The sequence below is a fragment of the Pollicipes pollicipes genome, unplaced genomic scaffold (assembly GCF_011947565.3).
Source record: "Pollicipes pollicipes isolate AB1234 unplaced genomic scaffold, Ppol_2.1 Scaffold_6138;HRSCAF=7277_pilon_pilon_pilon, whole genome shotgun sequence".
Lineage (NCBI taxonomy): Eukaryota > Metazoa > Arthropoda > Thecostraca > Pollicipedomorpha > Pollicipedidae > Pollicipes > Pollicipes pollicipes.
The window spans coordinates 16192536-16209972 of NW_023596818.1; the positions used below are offsets into that span (position 1 = coordinate 16192536).

The following is a 17437-nucleotide window of genomic DNA, read 5'->3' on the forward strand; positions in this document are numbered from 1 at the left end:
ACTGTGAACCTGTCTACCGCTGCCCTGTACTTCTGCATCGTGTTTGTGCGGTGTGACGGCGTAAACAAGGGCAGCTGGCAGTAGCCGGGGATGTTGCCCCGAGGTTGACATGGCGCTGCTGTCCATCACGTGGTTGGGGTTGTGGACAGCAGCCGGGCGACGCGGCAAGCGCTACATCCGTCGCATCACGGCTCATTGTGAGCCCAGGCTAATTTAGGGTCGATTTTGTTCTCTATAAGGGAACCGATTTGATTGTTATGCGGCTCAAGCGGCTGCAGCTCTCAGTAGTGTACGGTAGTGCGCGAAGTTTCCATGTTTATTCTGCACACCTCTATCATGTACTTGGATCACTGGGATACATATTTGGGTGACACACTTCCTTTAACCATATGTTGAAAGGCAGGTATTAGGACAAGATAAAGCTTACATGTCAACCCCTATCACAAGAAATGGAAGCGATGTTGCCACCAAACCACGCACCCAGGCCAACAGCCTTATCCCACGCGCCCACCACACATGGCTCGAATGGCTGAGCAAGGCAAAACGCACACCGCACTAACCGCGACTCCTGCCGCGGCCTGGCGGCCGAACACGTGACTGCCGCAGTCAGAGACCCCGTGCAGAGCTCCTCGAAAGGTGCAGCGTCCCTGTCCACACCACCTCTCGTGGACGCGCCGCCCTCGCGCAACGGCTACATGCGCCACGCATGCCGCCGTGCGGGGCGGACTCGTCGGTGAATGGGCCACAGACTGCGACTGCCGGGAGCCCGCTGTCTGCGGACCCTACCGAGGACCACAGCTGTCTGAAGCCAGCCGCTGTCGCCGTCCCAGAGCTGCGTGTCTTGGAGCACCGGACCGTGTCAACACCCAGCCGACGCGCGCCTGACGCGATGCACCATAGCGCCAGCTGTCACCGCCGGCACGGCTCACTGCCACGAACGGCCGCTAGGGGCGCTAGCGGCGCCCCGGACCGTCTTCCGCCAGCAGCGACTCGACCAAGTAGACCATCTCGAGCGCCAGCCGGTGCTCGTGCGTGTGTTCCTGCTCCAGCCGCGCCACGAGCCGCAGCAGCGCCAACGTCCGCTCCAGGCCCACCGACGGACACTGCAGAGGCACGTCCTGCGAGGGGGAGCGTAGCACCGGGTCACGGCTTGGGGCGAAGAAGGCGTGGCCGGGCCGGGAGTCGAGGGTTTGGCCGTCTGCAACACGTTGCAGTGATGAGGCTGTTACGATGCGGTTGCAATGTAACAGGTCCAATTCTGTCACAGTTGGCTGCGCCGACCCAAGTTCGTCCTTAGCTGCCAGTTATTTCCGAAAAGTCCCGTTTCCCTTTAGCTTTCTGCGCAGATCCAAGTTCGCGCCACAGCCGTGTATATGTTCCTAGTCAACAAATCGAACTATTCCTTGTTCTTTATTTTGTATCGCCAGCAGAGAAGCGCTCCCCTAACAGGCGAAATCGTTTGTATAAAACGCAATAACCACAAAGCACAACGGACTATGGACATGACTAAAAGGGTGGCAAGATAAATAAAGATGCTGCAGAGCTAAGACAAACATGATCACTTGAGTTCTAAGAACGTTTAAACTGTCATGAAAGGTATCCGCGCTAGTGCTGCCCGCCAAAAAAGTGTGCCCAACGCTTGGCAGTCTGCAAAACAGATTCCCTGCATTTCCTGCACACGAGAGCGACGTGCAGCGAACAGAGTTCGGGTGCGGCCGATCGAGGCGGCACAAGAGGGCAAATACCTTAGCAAGATTTGAGAGTCCAGCTAACCTTGGAACACACTTCTCAGAAAGAGCAAATCGTGCTGCACTCTTTATGCTACTAGGGATACGATTTTGAAATGAAGCAGAAGGCTGTCATAGGAAACAGGAGCTGTTTGTCCAGAGAATGTGTAAGTACCTAAATAAGAAACTTGTGCTGCACTCGATCGACCCGCACTGTGTGGGAATTGGCCGCCTCCGTCCAGACCACGCTAAAATATTCTAAAACCGATCGCGCGTTTGCAAAACACGCAGCCACCACTACGTTTCGGTCGAGTTTTGACCAGCTTTTACCAACTTAGAAGGACCGAGTGAGGAGACCAAGAGCTCGACTGTCACTACTGACTGCGTTGGAGACATGAAAAAGCCAAGGTTAGTTCGCATCCCGCATTACGCCAAGGTCCCTACACGTACACACATGCTCAAGCTCAGTCCTTCGATAAAATACCTAGTCTGGACGGGAGCAAACCCGAGGGCCATCGTGAACACACATTTTACAGGGTTGGGGGGTCAGCCACCACCTGACCGACCACGCTACTTAATGATCCGAGGTAATTATGCAGCAGCACGCAGTCAGCCGGGGACGCAATTTTGCAGACAATGTTTCAGTCATCGGCACACAAAAGGCAGCCGGATTCCATGACGCAAGGAAGATTGTAATAAACAGAGAAAAACGGAGAGGAACCAAAAGCAATCGATCCTTCCGGGACGCCGGAGGTCACCAACTTTCAACCGGATTTTTTTCCGTTGACGATAGTCCTTTGACGTCCATTGGACAGATGCGGCGCAAACCACTGCAGTGCAGAATCCCCCAAACGGTGTGAATGTTTCAGCTTGTGGATTAGGAGCTCATGGCTAACGTTCGAAAAGCAGCGGAATAGTCAGTGCTAATAACGTCCGTTTGGTATCGCCGTGGTCACTGGGGCTTTGCGACCCAGACATTTGCTGAGGCTATATGGCGTCGCCTGCCTCCCACCCTGGCAGGAAGGGCGGGCGCCGCGGATAATCGTACGCCGTACCTCCAATTTCCCAGACGAGCGACACTATGCCATCGGCACCTCCGTCTGGTATCCGTCCGACATGGCCGCCCTCTCCCACTCAAGTAAACGCATGCGTTTACTTGAGTGGAGGTACATTTTAAATTTTACAGGATACAAAGTACATTTCACATTTCTAGACGTTCGTGCTGAATGAACGCCTAGAAATAAAATCATGACGATGATGGCATAACACAGGCGAGACATGGCGGAACACCTCATCATACACAACCCGTTCCAGTATCTTTCTGAAGAGAAGAAGAACGGATATACTTCTGTGAGTTAACGGCTCCTTTTTGTCACCTTCCTTCCCAGGGACGACACCAGAACTCACCGAAAGCTTACAAATATCGGTGAGCGGAGCGACTAACTCATCCGCGCACTCGGTGATTATGCGGTTACTGATATTGTCAGTCCCACAGGCCTTGTTGGGACCGACCATAGTTATCGCGGATCGCACGGCTGCCTCAGAGACCCTCGGCTCGCTCAGTGACCCGACTGGGTAGTACGGCGCATCTGCAGGGTTTTCCACACGAATGTTAGCAAATTTCAGGGCAAATACGTCATTCAACGGACCGCTAGCCATGTCACCCGACACGAGGGTTCGCTTAGTTATACAAGACTGGTGAAATACACGACTTCTTCCTGGCACATTTAAAAAACAACCAGCACCGCTTGAGTTTGGTCTCGCAGTTGTTGGTCTACAATTTTTATCAGATCTTTCCAGCCAATCGTAGCTAACAGTGACACGGTCGACAGAGCTTCCGATTTTGATAGCATTACGCGACCCTAGGTTTGTAAAAGCTTGAGTCCCAGATGAATGTCCGGCGTGGGAGGGGCCACAACATACCGCGGTCTTCATGAAGTCCGCGACGCTCATGCTCAGCTGTCCCAGCAGCTGGATCATGTCCTTGGAGCTGTGAATATGGTGGCGCACTCTGGCGCCGGCCAGCAGCAGCAGCTGCGACGGCAGCCCGACTGTCGCCGACAGGCTGAGCAGCACCTGGCCGGGCGGCGCGCGGAGATATCGGTCAGACGGCGGGCGACGCGCAGACATGGGTCAGACGACAGGCGGCACGGAGACACGCGTCAGACGGCGGGCGGTGCGAGGAGACACGCGTCAGGCGGCGGGGAGCATGCGGGAGACACGGGTCAGGCGGTGGGCGGCGCAAGGAGACACGCGTCAGGCGGTGGGCGGCGCGCGGAGACACGCGTCAGACGGCGGGCGGCGCGCGGAGACACGCGTCAGACGGCGGGCGGCGCGCGGAGACACGCGTCAGACGGCGGGCGGCACGCGGAGACACGCGCCGTCTGAGGGCACAAGTAGTGCACTGGGGCACGGAGCCGAGAACGTACCGCGCCGGCACACGAAAAACAACATACTACAGAAGCACAGGACAGAGTAGTGTAGTGTGACCCTGACCAGCACGGCGCCTGTGCCCTAAAAGTGCATGCCCCGTCCCTTCCCCCACATACACACACGGAACGGCAATGAGACGCACCCCTAGCATATAACAGGATACAAGATAAAGACAAAGATTGAAGTCAAAAGCCGACGAAGACGACTTCGCTACCTCCTGCGCCAGCTGGTCGTGTCCGCCGCTGTAGAGGTCCAGCGTGTACTGGCGGCGCACCACGTCTGCGGGGAAGCCCCAGCCACGCGCCAGCTGCTGGCACCGCCTCACCCAGGCCACCGTCTGGGTCACCTCCGGCTGCCGGCCGAGACAGAGCCGCGGGGTCATTCTTCTCTCCAGCGCGGGTCACACTGGCGGTCACTGACCGAACCGGCCCAGTGGCTCCTGCACTTCCACCAGGATGGCAACCAAACAGCGGGGCAAGTTTCGTCACTTGCCCCCTGTCTCTTTTTTGTCATGTGCCGAATATTACAAGCTTCAGAGAAATGTACATATGGCAAATAAGGTCTAAAAAGAGCATCTGACGGGACTGCAACGGCCTACGCCTCTGGGGGAAAAGTTCTTAAAGACTTGACACGACTAAAAGCTTTCATTACACGTGAGAGTTGCGTTGCTTTAAAGTTTTCCCTTCCAATGCCTATTGAAGAATCACCACAGAAAAAGAAATCCATCCACCGTGCCGTCAAATTTGGCGACAAGGATCTTCCCAGCACGACTTCGCCTCGCCTACACAAAACCCGCATCGGCATAGGCCGAACATCAGAGCAACAGCCTGACTGGACCCTGCCAGCGGGGGCGCCCCGGAGCCTCACTGGGGGAGGCGGCCCACCTGTCCGTCTGCCCGCTGCGCGATCAGCTGGACGGCGGCTGTGACCCAGCGGCGCAGCAGCGTCTCACGCCGGCCGCGCACCCCCGCGTCCGTCGCCGTCGGCAGCTTGTACGACGCCGTCAGCTCGCCGAACAGCACCGGTCCGTCCTGCCGGACGGCGGCGGCGGCGGCGGCGGCCGATCATCAGCGGGTCACTCCACCACATACCCCGGGTGTGCAAGGGAACGGGAGGGGAGGGGAGGGGCGGGGCGGGGCAGGGCGGGGCAGCGACGGGCGACAGGCGGCGGTGCGGCAGGTCCCGAGGCAGGGCCCAGGGGTGGGAAGTGCGGACAGTTCTCGTTCAGACAGGCAGCCAGTGGGGCTGCATTATGATGATGCTGCCCGGCTACGTGGCCCATTGTCAAGAATACAACCTGGTAAGACGTAACTACAGCCCGAACAAGACGGCCGAAATGCAGGATTGCAAGCAAGCTTGCTTGTTCCAACGGCGTTCGAACGGGCTCATTCAGTGGTGGAGACAACGATACACAAACATTGATTCATCACCACGGCGCGAAATAGGCGCGGCATCGCGACACTGAGCGTCGAGCATCATCCGCAGGCCTGGTAGCAACCAGGCTTACCTGGGCTGTCAAAACCTGACATCAACGTGAAGTTTTTAACATCACGACAGCGAAGCCATCACATAGCACAAGGGTTCGTCGGAACTCGGAACAACGCAAACTCAACGCTCCGTCTGAGCCTGGCCGAGTGACATGACATGACACGACAAGTCCCGCCGACGTCAAACACGACACGTCAGTCTCACCTCCTCGTTGAAGCAGCTGTACGGGTGCACGCTCCTGAGGTCGAGATGCACCTGGGCGTACAGCACGTCCAGCATCTGGATGTGGAGGGCGGCGACATCGTCGGTGCAGGGCCGCTGGCGGGCGGCCAGATCCAGCAGCGAGGCCGGGCCGGCGTGGGCCGCCCACAAGTTGTCGCTGTAGAGCACCGGCGGCCGCTCCACCTCGCTGGTGATCAGGGCCTGGCCACGGGGCCCGGCGGGTCGCGTCAACCACCTAGGCCAGCCGTAGTGAAGCCCAACCGCACAACAGAAGCCTCTGGATAAGGCAGCGCGGCTCTTTTCGGGAGGGGGGGGGGAGGGGTGTCAGATGTGTCTTGAACTAGCCGATTAATCTGATAACGGGATTTAACTTAATTGTGTTTTAAAATAAACCACTCACGTTTAAATCATACTTAGTCCGGTTGGTCACTGCCACCCACCCACCTTGGCCAGCTGCTCCATTAAGCTGCGGCAGGCCCTCAGCATGTGGGGCAGCTGGAGGGCCGGCAGCTGCACCTCGCGGCGGCAGAGGACGTCATCAGGCCGCCGGCCGTTCCGCTGCAGCACTTCGGCTACGACGCCACAAGGCCGGTTCACCAGAGCAGACCACAGCAGGCTACAGGCACCTGAGGGGGTACACGGGTCAGGGTGGGCCGACCACAGCAGGCTACAGGAGCCTACGGGGATACACTACGCAGGGTCAGGGTGGGCAGACCACAGCAGGCTACAGGAGCCTGAGGGGATACACTACACAGGGTCAGGGTGGGCAGACCACAGCAGGCTACAGGCACCTGAGGGGGTACACGGGTCAGGGTGGGCCGACCACAGCAGGCTACAGGAGCCTACGGGGATACACTACGCAGGGTCAGGGTGGGCAGACCACAGCAGGCTACAGGCACCTGAGGGGGTACACGGGTCAGGGTGGGCCGACCACAGCAGGCTACAGGAGCCTACGGGGATACACTACACAGGGTCAGGGTGGGCAGACCACAGCAGGCTACAGGCACCTGAGGGGGTACACGGGTCAGGGTGGGCCGACCACAGCAGGCTACAGGAGCCTACGGGGATACACTACGCAGGGTCAGGGTGGGCAGACCACAGCAGGCTACAGGAGCCTGAGGGGATACACTACACAGGGTCAGGGTGGGCAGACCACAGCAGGCTACAGGAGCCTACGGGGATACACTACACAGGGTCAGGGTGGGCAGACCACAGCAGGCTACAGGAGCCTACGGGGATACACTACGCAGGGTCAGGGTGGGCAGACCACAGCAGGCTACAGGAGCCTACGGGGATACACTACACAGGGTCAGGGTGGGCAGACCACAGCAGGCTACAGGAGCCTGGGGGGATACACTACACAGGGTCAGGGTGGGCAGACCACAGCAGGCTACAGGAGCCTACGGGGATACACTACACAGGGTCAGGGTGGGCAGACCACAGCAGGCTACAGGAGCCTACGGGGATACACTACGCAGGGTCAGGGTGGGCAGACCACAGCAGGCTACAGGAGCCTACGGGGATACACTACACAGGGTCAGGGTGGGCAGACCACAGCAGGCTACAGGAGCCTGGGGGGATACACTACACAGGGTCAGGGTGGGCAGAGCAGCCAGGCTGCAGGAGCCTGGGGGGATACACTACACAGGGTCAGGGTGGGCAGAGCAGCCAGGCTACAGGAGCCTACAGGGATACACTACACAGGGTCGGGGTGGGCAGAGCAGCCAGGCTGCAGGAGCCTGGGGGGATACACTACACAGGGTCAGGGTGGGCAGAGCAGCCAGGCTGCAGGAGCCTGGGGGGATACACTACACAGGGTCAGGGTGGGCAGAGCAGCCAGGCTGCAGGAGCCTGTGGGGATACACTACACAGGGTCAGGGTGGGCAGAGCAGCCAGGCTGCAGGAGCCTGGGGGGATACACTACACAGGGTCAGGGTGGGCAGAGCAGCCAGGCTGCAGGCCACACACAGAGCCCGGGGACACTGATCACAGAAGGCTGAAGCAATCAGCAGGGGTCGGAGCGGACTGACGACACAGGCAGCAGGCGTCACAGGCGGTAAAACTGAGCCTGACGCCACGTCGCCGCCACATCTAACCGGCCGACTATAGCAGGCTGTCGGCTGCAGCCGTCACACAGGGCAATGGTGAGTTGAACAGACCACACTGCAGGGGTGGCAAGCGCCGAGAGTAGGCTGAGCAAAAGCATGCTGCAAGCGTCAGGACGGCTCGGAACGGACTGAATAGAACACAAACTGTGGGGCGAATGATGTCAGAGTAAGCCAAACAGTCTGGGTCGGCGTCACATTTTGTCACCAAAGGTCGGCTACGACACGCTGTGAATGCCGCGCACCACCAGAATGGGCTGAACAGAATTGACGTAAGCGTAACACATCCCATGCGGGCTAGCGATGCCAGTCAGACGACGTTCTCCGCGTGGGAGAAGCGGGGCGATAGCCGCTGTGAGGATCGCCAGCTGTTCTCACGCAGATGACGCCAAACGGTCGGCGAATGAAGCCAGACATCTTCGGCAATAGGTTTCAATGGTGCTACCAACCAGTTGGAAACCGTACCTTTCATCGGAATCTATTACGAGGTCCATCGCTATTAACTGACATCTTATATGACAAACAACATTGTACGTAAATGGTGGGTAAACAAAACTAGGCTGTTGTCAGGCCTGGAAATTTTAATTGACACTTCAGACTTCAAAATATTTCCTGATTTTGTCATTTGTGACTGAAGTGCTGCAAACTACGCACGGGACGGATACGGGCACAATAGACCCAGTTAACTACTGTGTGGCTTTTACGCACCATTCTATATCGGCTTAGGTCACTGCGACCGGCATTCCAGACTGCTTTCGCAAATGGGGACAGTAGCCCCTCCCCAAACGACCTACGGGTCTGGGAGTTGAAACCTGCGAGAGTTGCAGCCAGTTTATTCACCTACACCGTGCAGTTAGTTCACGTCTCCATCCGTACTGTCGTTGAGATATAACGTAAGTCTTTCGTAATGCCTTAAAGGCGGTCGAAGACATGATTTGCGCATGAGAGAACGCGAATACCTAAGCATATCAACGCACACTTCTGCCAAAATGTTTGTCCGTCTTTACCCTCCAACAGGATTTCTTAGTCTCGTGTTGCTGGACGCCGTATCACCCAGATTCGGGCTCAGTTTCGACCTGTGTTCTTTTTGCGATTGGAAGATTCCAGACTTTCGTGTTAATCGAACAACGGAGTCAGAAATGCAACAATGTAAGAACAATTAAGTGTGACAGGAAAACAAACCAGTTTAACAGCTTGCATGCAAATTTCCATCGATTCATAAGGCGCAGGTTTGGAAGAACTGTGAGTTTTGTTGCTCAGAATTGCATAAACCTCTTATGGGTGGTGGCAAATATGTTAGCTTTTGAAGCTTTTGAAAAGCGTTACAGCCGAACCTCCTGTTCAAGCTGAAAACTGCATCACACCTCAACTGAAAGCCGCTAGGCCTGTGGCCCTTCCCGCTGTAAAACGCCGGCCGGATATCCCTTCAGCCAGGTGGAGACAAACCAGGGCATTACTACCCATTATTAGGCCACACTGAACTGAACAAAGCCAGGACCTGAAGTCAGAAGTAACACATCAAGACCGCGGTGAAGCAGTGTTCTGGAACTCTTCTGGTGATGGTGGGCATCAGTCTGAAGCTGTGCATGAGCAAAATCCCTCCAAAGCGGTTCCCCCCACAGCCAGACTGCGGTCCGTGGATGTAGTCTGGGGTCGGCCAGTGTCTGCAAACCGGAAGTATGCTGTACAGCATCTTACAGACCGTGCCATTGTCGTGCACCCGCCGTCCGCTTTGCCACGCGGCGCGCGTAGGAGGGCTGAAGAAACTCGAGGCATGGCCTGTTGCATGCATGCAATGCTAAGCATGTATCACCATTTGAAACTGTGGTGAAGTGGTGGCAACTGCTTACATAAATTCTTTCAATAAAACAGTGTAAGGCATGTGATGCCAGGAGTACAATGGCCATTCCTCTCAAGTGAAGAACAGGCTTCTGTATAGCATGATGAAGATTGACACTCATTTAGTGATGTGAGTGACCAACTATGTCTCCTAAAATATGTATTTTGGGAGGTGACTCTGGTGTTTATTGTTGGAATTATACTTGTGCTTCATGTTCTGTGCCATTATTTGCAGTACCAGAGAAGAGTCCTCAAACATACCATTCAAGAAAACTATATTTGTTCATGGAATAGCACATGATACCAGTTGCATCAATGCAAACAAAATATGCACAACATCTGTTGCAGAGCCATGGACACTTTGTAAGGCCTGACTGCATAACAAAAGTATAATGATGTAAATGGCACACACAGCCTGACCAACTGTAAAGGCTGCTGCTTAGATACATGACTCCAAAGCTGTCACTGCAGTGATGTAACATGACAACTGACATAATCAGCCCATTAGCTCAACCTAGCTGTAGCCTGATATCAAGGTATAATTAGTATCAAGCCTGGCCAGTTTTGCTAATAAGCATATTAGCACTAACTTGTATATGGGTTACCTATTTTCAATGCTATTGTTATCCTAATTTGAACATGTTTTATTTTGGCTTTTCTATTATGCTAGTGATCCCTGACTTCTAAATATTTTGCACACTATCCTGTGTTACTGACACATCATCACATAGACAACCAACCTCTCACCAAATTTATCTAGCAGGGAACTTATTTTTTAAAACTGGCAGGATATTTACCAGGTTTTTGGTTTGCAACAAGTATGAGCTAGATAGGTAAATTATAGATGAGTAAATAAAATAAAGAATTACACTTTCTGAACAAACATAATTTCTACGCTGCACAAAAAACCAAGCAGGTCTCATGAAAGTAAACAGTAAACATTTAACAAAATAAACACTTTGTCCATGGCTGCCACACCCAAAATTTTAACATAAAATACTGGAAAGCCTCCAGAATATAGCAACATACAGTGTTAAGAGCTACATCACAGATTGTCATTTTCAATATCTCTAGCAGCCAGCACAATCCTAAAGCAGCATTCATGAAATATATAGCAAATGCAGTAGATAGCACATAAAAGAAAAGTCAGACACAGTCCAACTACCACTAGTGACCTAGATCACTTTTTGTTCGCATGGCCATCTTGAGGTGAGGGAAACCTGACTTGCTTGCTGGAGGACTTGATTTGGCCACAATGTAGGCAAATGGCTCCAACAAAGTGCATCTATCCTTGATGCTGACTTCCCACAGACGGACCTTCTCTGATGCAGCCCATATCTGGGCCACCGTTGGATCTACTTCCCGATTGGATATCTGATCAGCTTTATTTCCCAGGACCACAATAACAGAGTCCTTGCGCTCCTTATTTCTGTCCACATCCTTCTTCATCTCCTCCATCATCCGGAATGACTTCTCACTTGTAACTGAATACACCAATACATATGCATCTGCAAAGCTAAACACTGTGGCGCGGAATCTCTTGACATCTTTCATCCAATCCAGCAGTGTCAAATATTCTAAGTCGCTCCTGTGTTCCTTGATCACTTTCAATTTGTGCCATGTAAATGTCTTCAATCGTTGGATCTGGGGGCTTCCTTGATGCAGCATTCCCATAGATGAGATGTTCCAGAATTGATGTCTTACCGCAACCTCGAATTCCAGACACAACAACTTTTGTATCTCTTCCCATGCCTCAGCTCAAGCTCTTGTGCCCTGTTTTGGCACTCAACCAATCCAGCTGTTTAATAAGGCCACACTTCTTTACTGCTTTAATATTTATGTAGGGCTCAGAATCCAGTACACATCCAGTCACTGTCTGTCTTTGATCCCTACATCAAAGCTCTTGTACCAGCAACCCCCGGAACTCCCACGCATAATTGGAGTCAAAGTGGCGTGAGAACACCGCCAACGGAGGGGTCAACGATCTCACAGTGCTGCGGGCCTCCGGCGCTTAACATAGCTCAGGCTGTCATGGCCTTGCGGTCAGACAAACCCAGATAAGCATACGCACGCCCAGATTATATTCTGAGCCTTTTCACCATCACCAGCCCCTCACGCCGCCCAGCCCGCCGTCGCCACCCGTTTGGCCGCGAATGCGCGACATCTGCGGCAGTCGCGGATGACAAAGATGTCAACAAAAAGGGGCCACTAGTTTACTGCCGTAATCTATGGAAAGCGCACAAATTGCTGAGCTAATAGAAATCAATTAAGGGAGGGGGAGTGTTCCACACTTGAAAGAGGTTTTGAACTGAACTAGCCATTCCTAATACCGTTCGGCGAAATTCCCATCGCTTTCCTTCGAGACCTAAAACCTTCTCATTGCTGAGTTACATGCCTCGGAAGAGAATTTTACTGACTACCACATACAGATAATATTATGCGAAACAATTCAAGCACTCTGGGGCATGCATAATGCTGCACCAACGTTTTTAGCATCCTGCCACCCCATAGACCACGCGGCGCTCAAGGCCAAGAATAATATAATCGTCGAGCCGTTCAGAAATGACGTCCATTAGCACCATTTCCAAACATTATGAACGTCAACTGGCTTTCCGCTAATCTCGAGCGCTCTGTGCAAGTTTTTAATTACCAATCGCGGTTTATACTACATAACATACAAACTCCGAAATTCGTTTTAGTTATTACGAAAATAAGACTCATAATCGAATAACTAAAAAAGAGCGCCATAACCGAGCATGTGAATACACGTAAACTTCTTACACCCACGGATAAATATGCGAGACCATTATAACGAGGGGAAAACACGAGCACATAACGATATTTGGCTCGGCGGACACCACACTCTCAAAAGTATGGTGTTCGCTGTGCGTCTTACTCGTACCACACTAACAAAAGGGGAATACGTTTTCGACTTACACGCGTGAATATGCACCGATTTTTACATCAGGCAATCACAGACAAAGATGCATTCATCTCACCATCCTAGTCGAATGGTATTGTTCGCTTCATTCCTGGGATTTTTCTGTAGTGATGTTAATCCTCGTTTGCCATTCAAAAATAGGGGAGTAGGGCATTCTTACCGTTTTTAGATCATTTTTTTAGCAATCCCGTGGCTGGACGGCCAGCCGACCCAAATGATACTAATCCGCCTGCACGACCGTCTCGCCCTCTGCTCCTACACAAAAAGTGGCATGCCTGAATCGAGGAGCGACCGTAAACGACCCAGGCTGGGCTTATTTATTCACCTGAACATATACAACAATTTTTGCTATATTCGACACCAGAGTTGTCTACACGCGTTCTGTGATTGCCTTGCCGCAGGTCACTTTGGCGACGTAAAAGGTGACGTAAACAGTGACGTAAACAGTGACGTGACGTGACGTAAAAACAGTGACGTAAAAGGTTCTGAAAATGCTGCCGCACGCGTCATTTCATTTTCCAACTACACTTAAATAACCTGGGGGATCTTGAATGTTGCTTCCCCAAGCCGTGTAACAGGTATGAATCGGTACCTCCTTACATGGCGGCAAGAACTTAACATTTATTTAGTTTGCAGGCCTTTACGTTGTAATATTTCGCTCAATTAATCTGGAGAAGATCTCCTTCATCCATTTCTTCCCTGTCTGCAAGCTCCTAGGATTCTTGTCCCTGGCCGCCCAGAAGCTACGGGTACCGACCCAAAGGAGACACCCAGGAGCGGTGCCACCAGGGTAAGAGGGCAGCCGTCTCCGTGTCATTTACCGAAGGCGAGCATATATTTTAGCTCCCTTAAAATTTAAGGGGGATCTATCATACTGACAGTGTGTAGTAAATGACCGGAATATACCTTGCACGTTTGACTAGTCTAGAAAGTTGCATGCCCTATGTCGGGAAGAAGCTTCAAAATTGTAATAAAATTGTAATAAAAAATTGTAATAAAAATGACATTCCAATAAGCGGTACAGTGCAAGGCACAGAAAATAGGTACATAACGGTGATCAGTTGCGAAAACGGCACTTATAAAACACATGATTTCTCACCCGTTTTCACTCACTTACCGTAGTGAAGGTTGTTTGATTTCGTCCCCGATAAAAAACTGATGGCACAGCCCCTGACGCCTACCGTTCACGTCGAGCGCTTACTTGTTCGTCGGCGTTCGAATTTCACTGCATTAATTTAGATGAGTCGGCATCAGACATGTGCTCGGCGACCTAATAACACTTTGATAGCCTAATTTGAATTATAATCTTCATCAAAGGCGCATCCAGACCGCCGTCTTGGTGAGAGTCAACGCCAGCCTGGAGGAGGGGGAAGGGGGACAAAATAAGCACCCTGATTAAAAGTCATCTGATTTCGCTTCCTTTTATATCCCAAATGTTTTAAAACGAACTTTGTTTGGTCAAAGTTGCTTAGAAGTCCAAAAATATCATTTTTGCCAAGCATGGGGTGGTCTGGGGGGCATAACCTAATTGCACCCTCACCTCTGCATCCGCACTTGACGTTCATGTGCATGGTGGTTAAGAGTGAGAAGGGTTCACCCAGATCATGAGAGACGGCACCTCTTAAGAAAGAGCAAAAGTGAGTATGTCCCACTAAATACCCCTACCGACCTGAACTCTTCGCATTCCTCACATAAACGAGAGGTTCGCGAAGGGTGATTACCCAATGGCCCTGCCAGCCTCTGGCATCAGCTTCCCGCTCATCAGACGCCTGGTTATCGGCCTCTCGCTGACCAGACATCTGGTTATCGGCCTCCCGCTGACCAGACGTCTGGTTATCGGCCTCCCGCTGAACAGACGTCCGGTTATCGGCCTCCCGCTCATCAGACACCTGGTTATCGGCCACCGCTGATCAGACGTCTGGTTATCGGCCTCCCGCTGATCAGACGTCTGGTTATCGGCCTCTCACTGATCAGGCGTCTGGTTATCGGCCTCTCGCTGATCAGACGTCTGGTTATCGGCCTCCCGCTGATCAGACGCCTGGTTATCGGCCTCCCGCTCATCAGACGTCTGGTTATCGGCCTCCCGCCCATCAGACGCCCGGTTGGCACCACGTCATTACATGTGCTGCAGATATGCAAGGTCAAAGTCATGACTGCGTAGCGCCGGATCGATATCCGGACGCGTCAGCGGGCATCACGAACGGTTTCCCAGACGTGCAGTGGCTATCGCAGACGCGTTAACCATTACACTACCGGCACCCGCAACCATTTCGAGCCATTTTCTAAACCATTTTTCACTTCGTCACCAGTGATGTCACCAGATGTTCTACGTAAGATTAGTAAGATCAGATACCATCTTCAATGTTTTAAGTAAGATCAGTGAGATCGGATAAGATCTTACATCAGATTAGTAAGATCAGGTAAGATCTAAGATCCGTGATCCAATGTTCCTCCAGCACGCTACTGACGCGCGCCGAGTGACCTTTCGAACGCGGATGTCTGGACCGGCGCCGAAGAACGGACAGTGCCTCACGTGATTGGAGAGCTTCAGTCGCCAATGCATTCAGTGGTCTCAGCTGGGCCTCCGGCCATCGGCATGGGAGCGGGTGGGGCGGGTGCTCACGACCCGTTCCACTTCTCATCGAGGTTTTGATAGACATCATCCCATCACCACCCAAGGCCCAGAACCTAGCGCACATATGATCATCATGTCGATCATCGACCTCAAATGCTTACCACTTCGATGGGGACTGCATAACCGCCAGGTCTCTGTAGCATTTAGGAGACAGCAAATGAATATGTTAACGATCTGTCCTTGTCCGCCGGAGTTTGGGAGAGAGAGAGAGAGAGAGAGGGAGTGTGTGTGTGTCTGCGTTCAAACACGCTCGTCCGCCCACGTCGGACGGCCACACTGGAGCTGACCGTATCGCAGGTGGGCGCTGCTGATGCGCGTGGCGAACTGGACGGCGCGCGCCAGCCGATCGGTCCGCTCGCGCTGCCGGTTCCAGCCGGCCGCCTCCTCCCAGGCGCAGTTGAGCAGCAGCGTGTCGGCGCGCACGCTGTGCGGAAAGCTGGCCGCCAGCCGTAACAGACCGTCTGCCGCACATCGGCGGCGTGTGACGTCAGACTCGGCGGCGTGTGACGCCACACCCGGCGGCGTAGGACGCCACACTCGGACGGTCGTTGGAACGAGACGTAGAACGTGGCGCGGCGAGACAACGGGCCGGCTAGGTCGGGTCGACAATGAATCAGCCCCAGTGCCGGGCGGACGTTTGATGTGGCGTGGTCGGTAAACGCTAGGGTTCTGTTCGATTTTCACTCAACGCAGGTATCGTTCACGAGCTCACTTCACCGTCAAAGATGCAACGAGTGACACATTCGGAACTCAAAGCACGTTCACCACAGTGCCCCTTCCCTTCCTTTCCACTGGTAAACATTTAACGCTACGACACGTCAGGAATCCGCAACATCCAATTCCCCAGGATAAGAGGTCAGCAACAGCGTCAGGGACAGGACGGCAATCGCGACGCCGCGCGTGCGTACCGTCGATCAGCTGTCGTCGTCTCGCCCCCTCCGAGTCGGGCTCGGTGATGTCACGCCCCCAGTCGGGCGGCGGCGGCGACTCGCCGGCGGCCACCGCCGGCTCGGCCTGCTCCGAGGCGTCCTCGGGCGGCGCCTCCCGCGCGCCGGCGTCCCCGCCAGGCGCCGGCTCCGGCGCCAGGTCTGCCGGCTCGACGGCCGCCGACAGCAGCCAGCGGGCCACTAGCTCCGACACGGCGCCTGTCGAGGCGAGCAGGGAGGTGTGGTGACGAGCGCGGGCGATTTGACGGACCGGCACACCCCAGTTCCACGCTCGGGCTGCAGCGCGGGCCGGGTGTGGTCTGAGGCGGGCGCGGGACGAGAGAGCAGCTGCCTCACGCGGCGCCCGCTGACAGACCCGCAGTCTGGCACACAACAACGGCGTCTGACACGATGCTGTCCGACCCGGCGTCTGACACGATGCAGTCCGACCCGGCGTCTGACATGGTGCAGTCCGACCCGGCGTCTGACATGACGCGGTCCGACCCGGCGTCTGACATGATGCAGGCGTCTGACACGATGCAGTCCGACCCGGCGTCTGACATGATGCAGTCCGACCTGGCGTCTGACACTGACGCGGCACTCTCGACCACACGGTAAACCTGCTGCAGCCTGCCACGGCGCCCGCGTACACACGGCACAGCAGCCCAACGCCAGGCCGCGAACGGCGGCAGCGGGGCTGGGGTCGCCACGTCGCACAGCTGGTGACAACACCCCAAAGGTAATCCTGCACACCACCCTGCCCCAAGCCCGCCCCGAGTCAACACTCCCGAGCCCGTTCCCCCACACAGCCTCCTCGGCTCACCGGGGCCCTTCTTCAGCAGCGCCGTCAGTGTGACGTCACTGAGGTGGGCGGCTGGTATGACGTCGGCCAGCGCGGCCACGTCGCGTAGCTGGTCCAGCAGCAGGTCCCAGCTGACAGTCTGCGCCGTCAGCTGCACCCAGTCGCCGGCTACGGCCGCGCGCGGTGCCGCGCCCTCCTCCGCGCCCTCCGCCGGCGCGCACCGCTGTCGGCACAGACGGCCGGCGCTGGGGTCACGATCCGGTCACCACCGAGCCCACGGCGGCGTGCGCATGACTAGGATGACGTAGGTGGAGCGTGC

The 17437-nt window shown here is 54.6% G+C and overlaps 2 protein-coding genes across 2 annotated transcripts; both read right to left on the reverse strand.

Annotated features, from left to right (window-relative positions):
- Window positions 1-301: 301 nt before the first annotated feature.
- Window positions 302-17191, reverse strand: LOC119105663 (uncharacterized). The gene is made up of 9 exons (XM_037229128.1): window positions 17140-17191; window positions 16299-16535; window positions 15678-15851; window positions 6315-6496; window positions 5853-6071; window positions 5045-5191; window positions 4375-4512; window positions 3651-3803; window positions 302-1118 (listed from the first exon to the last, which is right to left on the reverse strand). The coding sequence occupies exons 4-9, from the start codon at window positions 6354-6356 to the stop codon at window positions 954-956; spliced, it is 864 nt and encodes a 287-aa protein (XP_037085023.1). The 5' UTR covers window positions 6357-6496; window positions 15678-15851; window positions 16299-16535; window positions 17140-17191; the 3' UTR covers window positions 302-953.
- kappaB-Ras (NFKB inhibitor interacting Ras like 1) lies at window positions 10073-13134 on the reverse strand. The gene is given in 2 exon segments (XM_037229129.1): window positions 10073-11360; window positions 11362-13134. Coding segments are annotated over 2 exon segments (582 nt in total). The 5' UTR covers window positions 11565-13134; the 3' UTR covers window positions 10073-10981.
- Window positions 17192-17437: the final 246 nt, after the last annotated feature.